Genomic DNA, 13,793 nt, shown 5'->3' on the forward strand with positions numbered 1-13,793 from the left:
GTTCCCCCTGCTTGGAAAGCTTCCTCCCCTAAGCTCTTCACATGGTTTGGTCCTTGTCACCCTTTAGCTTTCAGCTCAGATGTTCTCAGACAGACCTTCACTGATGACCATCTAACACGCCCCCTGTCCCTGCCCACTTATTTTATTTCATAAGCACTTCCCCCTCTAAAGTCAGTTTGCTTATTTACTTATTTTTCTGGACTTTCTCCCTTTTACTGAACATGAGTTCCATGAGAGCAGGGACCATGTCTGTCTCTGGCTTGTTTGCTATAATAATCCCGGGGCCTGGCACATCATAGGTGCTCAATTAATACTGGTGAGTACATGAATGATTAGGAGTTAGCCTAATCATTAGGAAAAGAGGTGAGGCAGGGAACAGTACCCTAGGTAAGGAAACAGCACATGGGCCTTGGTGTAGTGTTGGGGCCTCGTGGCAGCCGTGTGTGGGCAGTGGTCGGGGTGGAAGCACGAAGCACATCCCATCTGACTTCTGTGTCCTGTGCTACAGGCGGCTGGTGGAGCGGGTGGAGACCATGAGACGCAACGTGATGGGGAACGGCCTCTCCCAGTGTCTGCTCTGTGGGGAGGTGCTGGGCTTCCTGGGCAGCTCATCGGTGTTCTGCAAAGACTGCAGGAAGGTAAGGCCCTGCTCTGGCCCAGTCACTCTGGCTACCCAGCCTGGACGAGCTCTCCTGCTGCTCTGTGGCTTTGAATCCTGGCCACCAGGAATGTGTGTGTGTGTGTGTGTGTGTGTGTGTGTGTGTGTGTGTGCATACATGTGTAAGCACATGGTACCCTATGCTTCTTGGCAAGAAGGATTGGAGGCTAAAGGTCAAATGGCCTGTCTTCTAAGGCCAGCCCTGGGGAGTGGGCCTCTGGGTCTCATGGGCCCAGTTAGGAATACAGCTCTTCCACTAACCATCTGACCTCAGGAAACTTGCTTAATATCGCATGACTCACCATCCTCATCTGTAAAATAGGGATAATGATAATATGTACCTTCAAGAGTTGTGAGGATTAAATATTATGTGCAAAGCTCTAAAAACCTTGTCTGGCATGTTAAGTGCTCAATAAATGTTATTAATTGTTATTAAGTAAAATACAGTCCTCCTCAGGGCCAAATAGTATGCTAGGATTGCACTTCCTGTTCCGTTGGTCTGTTCTCTTGATTCTTGCCCTCTCAAATGAGAATGATCTTTTCAGGGAGGTCAAATGGATTTTCCCCTGTTCTTATTAGACTCCACTGATGGTTCTAAAGTGTGCCACATATTAAATTGTTTCATATTGAGTCTAATACGTTTTATAATAACTTCTTTGTTTTTCCTGGAGTTTCTAATTGCCTTTCTTTTTCTTATTGACCAAAGAATAATGTGCTTTCTGATCCTCAAGATTATTTAGCATCTCAGTTTTATTCTCTACTGCATGGAGCCTATGTTTTTTTCCTGCCAGGAAGGAACCCTTCTAGATTCTTATTCCTGCTCAAGCTTAGACTGGTTGCGGCACAGCGATAATCATGGGACTGCCCTCCTGGGTTAGAAACACTGTTCCCAAAAAAATAAACCAAAGAAGAATCAAAAAGAAAAAAAAACAAAACACTGTTCCCAAGATACCATGTCTTCCACTTTTTTAGTTTTTCACTCTAATCTTACTGGAATCAATCCTCATGTAACTACCTTGTGCCAGTCACTTTTTTAAGCCTGGAGTTATTTTGGTGAACAAGACAGAGAAAGAACCTTCTCTCTTGAGATTACCTTGGGTGGAGGAACCAAAAAAATTTGATCAAAAATGCCCAAATAAATAAGAAGATTTCAGTAAGTAATAAATTCTGGGAAGAAGTAACAGGGGATATAAGACTAGAGATGGGGTGATAAGAGTTGAAAGGGCTGTAAAATACAAAGTCAAAACAGAAATATGGACTTGGCAACATGGAAGCCCTTGGGAACCTCGTCAAGGGCACCGTCAGTGGCATTCAAAAGCTGGATGATAAAGGTGCACAGAGGTTAATATGTGCAACTGATAAGCAGAAAAGCCAGGATTTCAGCTAAGATCTTTATTTTATTTCTTTCCTGCTGTGTGACATGTGGTAAACTGGGCTGAGGAATGTAGATTAACTGGTAAAGGGTCCCAAAAACAGTGGAGATATGGCAGGAGCCTGGGTGTCAGGGAGGGGATGGGTATTCGTGTGCTAGCTCCTCCTTAAGCCCTCCATAGGTCCTGGACTAGAAACCAACAAAAGCAGTGGGCACAGGGACCCGGCACATCTTGCTCCCAGCACCTGGGCAGGTGGGGTTATATTTTGTGATTTCTGCCTGGGAGAATAGGGCACAGCATCCTAGTTCCTTTTTCTGCCGCTCAACCCCACAACTGCTGTAAATGTTCAGGTTTGCAGGACCGTGACAATGGGACAGAGCCGTATCTCCTAACCCCTGGAAAAGTCTGGGGCCTCTGCCACAGAGGCAGGCTGCTGCCCCTGCTGCTGAAAGGTTAATGCCAGCTGCTCCCGGGAGCCATTTCCTCGGCCACAGTGGCAGTCCCAGGGGAAGACCTCAGCTGAATGTGGGGGTGGAAGAAAATGCTTTTCCAGACAGTCTTGCCACCCCCACCCCACGGTACCCTGGAGCACTGGGCTAGACCAGAGGACGGTTCCATTTGAAATTGTTCTTATTTTGCAGGAGGCTGAGGACTTGGTCCTGGCTTGGGTGGCAAGGCGAGGAGCCCTTGAGCCCCTGAGGGGAATTGTTCCTGAATGAAAGTGGGAGGAATGTATGTCAGGGCCACAGCTGAATGATGGGCATTTGGGGTTTTCTTCACCTGTCCTTGAGAAGATTGTGTCGTACGTTCATTCACTTGTTCATTCATTCATTCATTCATTCATTCATTCTGCAAATATAGAGGGCCCACTGTGTGCAGGCCCTGGTCTAGGTGCTGGTGATACTATGAACAAGACAGATGAAATCCTTGCTGTCATAAAGATTATTTTCCAGGGGTGGGAGAAGAGAGACACAAACAAATAAACAAACATAAAATAGTGTCTAGTAGTCTGGGGACTCTGAAGTGAATTAAAACAGGGCAATGCGATAGAGTATGACTGGAAGGGCCCCTCTGAGCTCAGACCTGAACACAAGCAAGAGCCAGCCCCTCGGAAGATGGGTGCACAAGTGTTGCAGGCAGAGGGAACATCAAGCACAAAGGCCCTGAGGCAGAAACCATGAAGGCATCTGGGGCAGGGGGAGTGAGAGGTGGGCACAGCTGATCACGCAGAGACGCGTAAGTCAAGGTCAGGAGTTGAGACTTGATTCTAAGTTTAATGGGATACCAGTGGAGCATTTTAAGCAGGAGTGTGATGTGATCTGGTTTATTTTTAAGAGATGAGCCTAGCTGCTGTCTAGCGAGTGGATTGCAGGGGGCATCGAGTGAAAGTTGGAGACGAGTTAGGTGGCGACAGCTGTCTTTGGGAGGTGATAGAGTTAGGGACATATGCTAAGAAAATCAGTCTCTTCAGTGTATTCTAAGCAGATGGAGGAGGGTTAGAGAGCATGATTGAGGGCCCTAGGAAGGAGAGAGGATCCTAGAATGTAATTGGGCCAGGGCAAGAGGTCACTTGGTCCACCCTGCATGGTGAGTGGGTGGTAGTCCTCCTGGGTTTGCCAGTAAGGGCTGTTCCCATGCAGACGGAGTTGGATTGTGGTCCCAGCTTGGCCACAGTGCCACCTTGTACAAGTCACTTAACCTGTCTGAGCCTCTGTTTCTTCATCTGTAAACGGGGTAATCAAGCTTATGTCATCGTAAGCTTGGTGTGAGGAATAAATGAGCTAATAGTGCAGGGAAGCCCTTAGCAGAATGTCGGGTCTGTTTTGAACACTCAGGGAAGGATACCTGCTGTTGTGACTGTTGTTATTATTAATCCTCTTCAAGGTCCTAGCTTTTCAGACTGTCCACATGTTATAAAGGATGGAACTGACCTCCCATATATCTCAGAAAAGGTTTGGTGGAATCCCCACAGGCATTGATTTCACATATAGTTCTGGAGGCTGGGAAGTCCAAGGCCAAGGCCAATTCAGCTCCTGGTGAGGGCCTTCTTCATGGCTTGCAGATGCCACCTTCTCGCTGTGTCCTCACATGGTGAAGAGAAAACCCTGGCCTCTCTTCCACGTCTAATAAGGACACCAGTCCTATCGGATCAGGGATTATGACCTTGTTTCACCTTAATTATCTACTAAAAACTCTGTCTCAAATATGTAGTCACATTGGGGGTTAGGGCTTCAATGTAAGAGTTGTGAGGGGCTGCAATGTGGCCCATAGCACCACGCCTTCTCCTTATTAAAATTCATGCTTTCTTGAACTTAAACTTGGAGTTCCCACAGTTCCATATTTTTCGTAGTTTATGTAAAAGCCTCTGGCAGCCTTTTTAGCTCTCCAACATTGGATGTCTTGAGCCAACATGGAAACCAAGCTGCTCACAGGATTCTGTACAAGTTCCTCATGTGAAACTAACCATCCCTTTTTCAGCCCGTGGTGAACGCATTCTGCTTTAGGGGCACCCAAAAGGAGAAGTGTCCAAAACAGTCACTGAAAAGCTCAGGTCCTGATGATCAAAGTGGGAAGACAGTATTCTCTAGAGTGATGCTGACTGTGGCTGAGACCAGGGTTTCGAGGACTGAGAGCAGACAGGAGGGCTGCCTGGAAGTTGGCTCCGGAAGGCTTCTCAGAGGCCGATAGCAGAGCTAAGGGCCTCCCAGGCAGGGGAGGAGAGTGCAGCAGAAGCACATAGCTGGAAATGGGCTGAGCAAGCACCTGACTGTGAAGACACAGGCCCTAAGGGCTGGGAGAAATGTGTTGAAAGAAGAAAGAACGTAGGCGATGACATCAGATTTGACTTAGGAGCAGGGGACCTTGGAGGAGGGTCAAGGGGCAAGAGCAAGGAAACCTGAAGACATGGGACAGAGCTGAGATCTTGGTGTAGGAGATGGGGCTCGTTGGAAGGAAGAGTTTTCTGAGGGCCAAGCTGCATTTGATCAGAGTGGGCAGGTCCTTAGAGCCCTGGGCCCCCCAGGAGATAATCACAGATGATTGCACAGACACCCTGGGGCCACTCTGTCAGGTGCTGGTCACTTTGGAGCCGAGTCCCTGGAGAATCACGAGGCCGACTCAGCCTCAGATCCTCCTGCAAAGCTTTGGCTCCTGCAGGGGCTCTCTGGTGTTTGGGAGGGGAGGCCATTGTCATCCATTCACTCGGCCAGCAAATATTTATTGTACGCCTACTGGTACAGGCACAGAGGGATATAGTGTAAAGACACACAGATCCCTGCTGCTCAGGAGGGAGGTGTTAAAGGACCGTGGATAATGAATTACAGTTGTGGTTGGGGTTATGGAGGCAGCCCTGGGAGTCTGAGAGAGCTCTAACAGGGTACTGGCCTAACTAGGGGCATCAGGAGTTCTCCTCTGATTTGTGGGGGCGCCTCACTGTTTATTTCTATCTCCACTTTCCACCTCGTCTCCTTTTTCAATGGGTGCCAAGAGGCGTGTGGGCCTGGGCAGGCTGCCGAGAAAGGATGCTGAGGAGATCTCTGGCATGGGAAGTGTCCAGATCTAGGGCTGGGATGCAGGTCCTCAGGTGCTCCCGGCCCCATGGAGCCATCCCCTGCAAAAGCCCTGGTAGCATTCAGCAGCCACAAGCTAACAAGCGTGCGGGTGGAACCCATGATGCCAGCCCTCGCCACAGCATCCCCTCCGTAATTGGGCCCGCATGCCCAGGCTGCCTGCCCTCACGACGGGAGGGCTGTGATGGGAAGGGAGAGGGGTCGGCTGGCTAATTAGAGAGGCCTGGCACTCCTAATTGCTTAGGGTCTGAGTCAGCCAGCTTTCAGTTTAATTGAGAGTCGGGCTTCACCAGCGATGGGAGGTCGGGTAGGGCTGCAGGAGGACCCACCAGAGGCGTTATCATCATGCAAGGGAAGAAATAATAGGAATTTTTCTGGTCCCAGCCAAACTGTGTGGGTGCAGAGGAGCTTCATGGTCTCAGTAATGTGTGCTGAGTCCCTGTGAAAGAAGATGAGGCAACCCCGTAGCCCTGCACTCTGCTCAAAGCCCTTTGGGAAAGTCCGGGGGAGGTGGGGATGAGGGGAGGGGGGTCAGGCATCCCCCGTCCAGGATGGGGATAAACTGGAGGGAAGGGGCCAAGCTCGAACCTGATCCCTGCCCCTTACCCTGCTCAAGGCTCTGAGAGGCTGTGTGTGTGGAGAGGTGGGGGTCATTCCAGACCCCAGCAGGGGAGCTGGAAGTAACCCAGGGACCACGAATCCCATCACGGGAGCCCCCCCCTTATGACTTCATGGAACTCTAATCACCCCCTTAGTCTCCACCTTCAAACACCATCACATTGGGGGTTAAGGCATCACCCTGTGAATCTGAGGGGACACGAACATTCGGTCCATTACACCTACTGAAAAGATACTGTATTTATCAAACCCTCCCGGGGATTCTCCCTATGTTTGAAAACCCTGCTCTCAGGTCCCAGCCCCAGGCCTGGCTCAGGGCGGTGGTGAAGAAGCTCCGTGGCCGACCTCCCCTCGGCTCGCCTTGCCCCCCTTGCCCTCCCCCCATGCCCTCCCAGAACCACACAACCCCCACCCCCTCACACCTCACCTCCATCTTCATATACCACACCAGACCATACCCCCACACATATACCACACCCCCACCTACGCCCACACTCCCACATGCCCCCATACCCCCTTGTACCCCACACCCCACATCACACTACACACTTGGGCGCGCGCATGCGCGCGCACACCCCCCCCCCCCCCCCCAGCTCAGGATCCCCTGTGCCCGCCTTCAGGCCAACCTTGCTCTGGCCAACAGTGAACACTGAGACCACTGTCAGCCTTGTGAGTCTGACAATGCTTTTGTGACAATGCTTTCACAGAAGTCACCCTGTTTGGTCCTCAGGACAAAGCTGTAAGGGCAATGGGGGAGCTGAGGCTGTTCCCAAGTCACAGATAGAGGACAGAGGCTCAGTGGGTAACGGGGAGCTAGGTCCCCCAGGGGTGTTTGTTGTGTCGTGCTGCCGTCCATTCCTTCAGACCAAAGCATTCGCTCTGTGTGCTTTCTCTTCCTTGGAGAAGCAGGGGTAGCTTTCTTAAGCGCATAGGCCAGCGGTTCTCAACCTGCGGGTCGCGACCCCTTTGGGGGTCGAACGACCCTTTCACAGGGGTCGCCTAAGACCATCGGAAAACAAAAAGATATTTACATTATGATTCATAACAGTAGCACAATTACAGTTACAGAGTAGCAACGAAAATAATTTTATGGTTGGGGATCACCACAACATGAGGAACTGTATTAAGGGGTCGCGGCATTAGGAAGGTTGAGAACCACTGGCATAGGCGAAGAAACATACTTAATGGTTGTATATTAAAAACTTCGCTCATAAAATCAGGAACAAGACAAGTTCTTTGTATCTTAATCACCACTTCTATCTGGCATTGTACTGGAGACCTCACCAGTGTAATCAGGCAAAAAAGAAAAGAAATATATGACAAAGGGGTGGAAAATGATAGCTAAAACTGTCATTATCCATGAATAACGTGATTATGTAACTAGGAAATCTGACAGAATCTAAATACAAATGGCTAGCATTAGTAGGTGACTTTAGCAAGGTGGTTGTATACAAGTTCAATATACAAACAAGAAAATCAGTCTTTCTATACACCTGAGACAAAAATGAGAGAAAGTAAAAAGTCTAATTCATGACAAAGGGCACACTGGTGTGCAGTGGGAAAAGAATGGTCTTTTGGATAAATAATGCGAGGTCATTGGAGTGTTCATATGGAAAAAAGTATATCTTGACCTTTACCTTACACTAGGCACAAAAGTCAATTCCTGAATGATTTTTAGATTTAAATGTGAAAGGTAAAATAATCAATATTTTGGAGGATAAAGAAAGGAAGAAAAAAGGAAAGAACAAATGAACACAGGAGAAGTCGCTGTAAGGTGAAAGAGTGGGTGCCCATATCAGCATGGGCGATGCCTTTAGGGACCCCGGGAGCACCCAGAAGCCCTGTCCAGTGGCCACCCTCCCCCCTGTACTCTGTCCAGTGCCAGCAGTGGCCAGCTGGCTGCCCTCACCACCACCAGGGAGAATAGCTCTTCCAGCCCCTTTCCCAGGATCTTCAGAAGCAGCCAAATGTTCTCAGGATATTCCCACTGCAAAAGCTAAACGTCTGGGGCTGGCTGAGCCCTCCTTAAGGGGCCACGGCCTGGCGGGTGAGAGGACAGACAGCCCCTTGGGGAGACTTTGACCTTCTTTGGAGCCAGCTCAGCTCCCTAGTCCAATCCTTGCAAATGAAATTGAATTTTATGACGGGCTTGTCTCTGCAGAATTTTTTCATTCATTCTTCTTGCAGCGTTTTATTGGGTACTGACTATATGCCAGGCCCCTGGAGGTACTGCGATGAACAAGGCAGGAGGTGGCCTCACCCTCATAACCACTACTAGGTAATAGTAAGAGCTAGTACTTCCCTCTCTCACTCTGCCAGACACTGTTCGAAGGGCTTCTCACAAGTTAACTCATTCAGTCCTCCTAACAGCCCTGTGGGGTTGGCACTATTATCATCCCCCTTTTACAGATAGGCAAACTGAGGCACAGAGTGGTTAAGTACCTTGCCCAAGGTCACTCCACTAGTTGGTTGTAGAGCCAGGATTTGAACCCAAGCAGTCTGGTTCTGAGCACCCTTGCCATTAACCACTGTGCTACATCCACCCCATAGAGTTTATGACCTGAAAAGGCAAGATGGACAAGAACAAGTAAATACAATAATTCCAGAAAGTGACGAAAACATAAAAAGTGGGAGAGGGATATAGGGCACTATAAGAGCCAGTGGGGAGGGAGTGAGAAGGCAGCTATTTTATTTTGGATGCACAGCATGGGCCTCTATGAGGAGGTGAGATTTGAGCTGAGACTATGACGAGAAAATGTCATATCTGGCAGAAAATGTCCCAGGCAGAGGGAGCAGCATGGATGAGGTACTGGGTTGGGAAGAATGTGGCATAAGCAAGAACAGAAAGAAAGCCAGGGAGGGGTAGCCAGCTAGCTCAATTGGTTAGAGCATGGTGCTGATAACACCAGTGTTGCCGGTTCAATCCCCACATGGGCCACTGTGAGCTGCTCCCTCCTTAAAAACAAAACAAAACAAAACAAAAAAGGGGAAAAAATTTAAAAAAAGAAAAAGAAAGCCAGGGAGGCATGGGGCAGGGAGAGCACCCTACAAAGGACCCTTCAAGCTTTGTGGCCTGGCCCTTACTGGGCCTGCAGAGTGGGGGCTGCCCCACCCTGCTCCTTGGATTAACTTGAGTCCCCAAAATAGGAGGAGGCAATTTTTTAAATTATTTATTTTTTAAGTTGTGGTAAAATGTACATAACATAAAATTGACCATTTTAAGTGTACAGTTCAGGGGCATTAAATACTCTCACGTTGCTGTGCTTCCATCACCACCATCATCTCCAGAACTTTCTCATCTCGCAAAACTGAAACTCTATACCCATTAAACATGAACTTCCCGTTCCCACCCACCCCAACCCCTGACACCCACCATTCTACGTTCTGTCCTTGTGAATTTGATGACTCTATTTACCTCATATAAGCAGAATCATATTGTGGACGGAAAAGGGGCCACATGTTAAACCTGACAAGTTCAGGAGACTGAAAAAAACACAGAGGATGGTGTGAGCATAAAATTTCCTAACTAAGATGGGCCATGGCGGGAAGTCACATCCTTGGCCTGTAGCTTCCTTGACAAAGGTCAATCTTTACCTCAAGCCTGTCTGTCGTCTTTTTTTGCATCTAAGATAACACACCTTTACAATATCAGAGTAATCTCTTTTTCCAGACCCCCACACCAGAGCAGGAATCTATAAAATCCCTCATTGTTATCTTGTTCCCCAAATACTATCTCTAAGTGCTGTAAAATACTATTAACTATGCTGTAGCCACCAGTGTAAAAGAAGTGTCCCTCTCCATTTTACTTTTTATCCAATCCCAGAGATTTCCCTGCTTTGCTTTCTCCCACCCCCTTAATCTGCAACCAATGGATTTCATGTAACCTTCCTCCTTTGATTCTAATGTATAAAATAAATTGCAAAACGGCCTTTTTCTGGAGCATTTTCTCAATCCATTGAAACTTTGCTTCCCAGCAATTGTCAACAGTTTGGCTTAAATAAACTCATAAGTTTTCTCTTAGGCTGGATATTTTTCATCGACAATATAATATTTGTCCTTTTGTGACTGGCATATTTCACTTAGCATAATGTCTTCAAGCACATCCATGTTGTAGCATGTGTCAGAATTTCCTCCCTTTTTAAGGCTAATATTCCATTGTATATATTGTGTCTTCGGAAAGGTCATGACGCATGTTTGCAACAGATGGCACTAGTTCATTTTTGGAAGTACTAGAGTCATTCGCATCTATGTTATTGCTATGTCATTGGACAGCTGACAGTTCTAGCTTCATTCTAAAAGAAAAATTGAGCGATTTGATTGAGTTTTGGAGATTTTACAAGTTGAAGATGGAAGACCAAACTGTGTATATTTGCCATACTTGACTGTTTTACTTCCATAAAGCTAAGAACACGCGTCAAGCTTGTGAAAAGTTGCATAAAGTTTACAGTGACAATGCTGTACAAGAACGTCAGTGCCAACGATGGTTCACAAAATTCCGTGCTGGTGATTTAAATCTCAATGACGCTCCTCGGTCAGGGAGGCCCACCAAGGTTGATGACGACACAATAAAGACATTGATCGAGTCAAACCCATGTTACATGACACAAGAGATTGCAGAAACATTGAACATCTATCATTCAAGCATTCACGACCACCTGAAGAAGCTGGGATACATAAGCAAGCTCGATATTTGGGTTCCGCATGAACTCAAAGAAGTTCATTTGATGGTGCATATAGACATCTGTAATATGCTCATTAAATGTGAGGAAAACGATCCTTTTTTGAAGCGACTGATAACTGGTGATGAGAAGTGGATTGTTTACAACAATGTGGTGCGCAAATTGTCTTGGTCCCGACGTGATGATTCGCCTCAAACAACATCGAAAGCAGACATTCATCAGAGGAAGGTTATGCTCTCAGTGTGGTGGGATTTTAAAGGTGCCGTGTTTTTCGAGCTCCTACCAAGGAACCAAACAATCAATTCGAATGTGTACTATCAGCAATTGGACAGTTTGAACGAATCCATCATCCAGAAACGTCCAGAACTTGTTAATTGTAAAGGAGTTGTGTTCCATCGCAACAACGCGAGACCACACACAAGTTTGATCACCCGTCAAATATTCTTGGAACTTGGATGGGATGTGTTGCTACACCCACCATACTCGCCTGACCGTGTGCCATCAGACTTCCACTTGTTTCGCTCTCTTCAAAACTCCTTGCGTAGTACAACGTTCAATTCAGATGAGGCTGTAAATCAGCACCTTGTTCAGTTTTTCACAAATAAAGACAAGTCCTTCTGTGAACGAGGAATTATGAAACTCACCGAAAGATGGCAAAAGGTTATCAAACAAAACGGGCAATATATCATTGATTGATCTTTGTACTTTATATAAATAAATGACCTTTGAAAAACATAGACAAAATACGTCATGATTTTTCTGAAGACCCAATAAGGTAACACATTTTCTTGATCCATTCATCTGTCCACAGACACTTGGCTTGCTTCACAGTTTAGCTACTGTGAATAATATTCCTATGAATATAGGTATGCAAATATTTCTTCGAGTCCCAGCTTTCAATTCTTTGGGGCATATACCCACAAGAGGAGTTGCTGGATCATGTGGTAATTTTTTAAATTTTTGGAGGAGTTGTCATCCTGCTTTCCATGGCGGCCACACTATTTTACCTTCCCACCAACAGTGCACAAGGGTTAGGAAGGGACAGTTTTTCTACAGAGCCTCCCTCCTGAATGGGGTGCGATGAAACCCGTCCATGTCCCCCGCTCCCTTTCGAAAGCCAGCCTTCAGCACCTCTGTCCCTCGGGTGCGGCCACAAAAGTAGCCGCCTCCTGGAACAATAGCCATTTCATCTGAGTTGCCTCCACATTGGCCTCGCAACGACCTTTCTCCTCTGCAACCTAATTCAGATGTAGAAGACACATGTTTGTGTCTCATTACAAAGATGGATTCTTTTCATTCAGCTACTGATGTTTCCTAAATTCCCAGAAAAAGTCACTTAATTCGCCTGCCCTGAGGGCTCGCTCTGACGCTCCTTCATTGCCCAGGCTGCTTGGCAGCAATTGACTTGGCCACGGTTGCCAGATTGGAGACACCACGCAGCATCTTGGAACATCAGCCTGCCAGGCTGACAGAACGACTCCATTAAGACACACTTGTTTCTTGCTGTCCTGGTGCCCGTGGCATGGCTTCTCTTCCCCCAGAGTAGCTTCTTTCTTGCCACTTTGTGCAGTCCAGAGACCATTCCGTTCATCCCATCGAGCACTGACCTTCAGCTCAAGGTCAGAGGCAGCGAAGCCGCTGCCAAGAACCAAGGTGGGCTCAAGGAACCGCTGGAGCCCCGGTGGCAAGACCCAGAGCTTTCTGGAAAGAGACCAGCCTTATGGTCATTGAGTCAGTTCCTGCAGCCCTCCAGAGACCCTGCCCACTTAGCTCACCTTCGTGCAAGCCCTGCCCTCCAGCAGCTCACCCCTGGTGACAGATAATGCAACATAGTGTGAGAAGTGCTTTAGGAGCAAAAGGCATGGAGTGATCTCGGAGCAGAAGGGTGGTAAGGCTGCCACCTGGAGAGGTATGGGAGGCTGCAGAGTGGAGCTTATTATCTCCACTCAGGGCCTGAAGGAGTGGAGACTGAGGTGCCAGGGGAGGGCATTTCAGAAGGTGGCACAGCTCTGTAGGGGCATGGGTAGGAGGAGGGTCAGGGACAGGTGGGCATTTGGCATAGCTAATGGTTTGGGGATATGAGGAAGTGAGCAGCAGGGAGGGAGACAGGCTGAGGGGGAGGGGAGAGAATGAAGTAAGGCTTGCGAAGGGCCCTGGGTGCCAGGCTGAGAAGTGCCCTGTAGGCAGCAGAGCCATCAAAGGGTGCGAAGCAGGGATGACAATTAGGTAGGTCTCTGGGGAGGTTAAGCCCAGAGGCAGATTTGGAGTGGGGAATGTGTGGTACGTTGGAGAGAGCTTGTTGGATGCTGAATTATCCAATTAGCAATAACAAGGGCATGAATTCAGGCAGGAACCACTGGCATGGAGACTCAAAAGACAGTTAAGAATTAGAAATAACAAAAGCTACCAATGACTGATAGCTCACTCTATGCCAGGCCCCTCCCCCACCTAATTATAGCTACCCTGGGAGGTCATGATCTGCCCTTTGCCCTGAAGAAGCAAGTGTGTGGAGGTTAAGTCCCTTGCCTGACCATAGGGGTTTGGGGGGGCGTGGTCAGTGGCAAGTTTCACTGGCCTTGCCCAGTGTGCTGCACTTATGCTTGGGGCCCATTGTGCAAGGCTGGACTGGAGCAGGAGCAGGTGTGGGGAGGGGCTGGTGGGCATGTCACTGCAGGTAGGGCTGAGGTTCCTGGGGGAAGTTGCATGGTCCGAGTGATCTGTGGGCTGGATCCCAGGCTGCGGGTGTGAAGGGGGGCCCTGGAGGGAGATTGGCAGCCCGGAGGTGGACGTGGGGGTGACTGAAGTAACGGGAGAGCACAGAGGGCCCGGTTGAGGAGAAGATTCCCACCAGGTAGAGCATGGTGGAAGGGTTGGGTGGGGGACAGCTGGCTTCTCC

General features: G+C 48.3%; 1 protein-coding gene across 1 annotated transcript in view; it reads left to right on the top strand.

The window, feature by feature from the left end:
- RPH3AL (rabphilin 3A like (without C2 domains)) overlaps window positions 1-13,793 on the top strand; it is a 159,843-nt gene that overhangs the window by 58,434 nt on the left and 87,616 nt on the right. Inside the window, exon 4 of the mRNA XM_019650400.1 lies at window positions 509-638. Coding sequence (XP_019505945.1) covers window positions 509-638 — 130 coding nt within the window. The remainder of the gene's footprint in view (window positions 1-508; window positions 639-13,793) is intronic.

Source organism: Hipposideros armiger, unplaced genomic scaffold (assembly GCF_001890085.2).
Source record: "Hipposideros armiger isolate ML-2016 unplaced genomic scaffold, ASM189008v1 scaffold_141, whole genome shotgun sequence".
Lineage (NCBI taxonomy): Eukaryota > Metazoa > Chordata > Mammalia > Chiroptera > Hipposideridae > Hipposideros > Hipposideros armiger.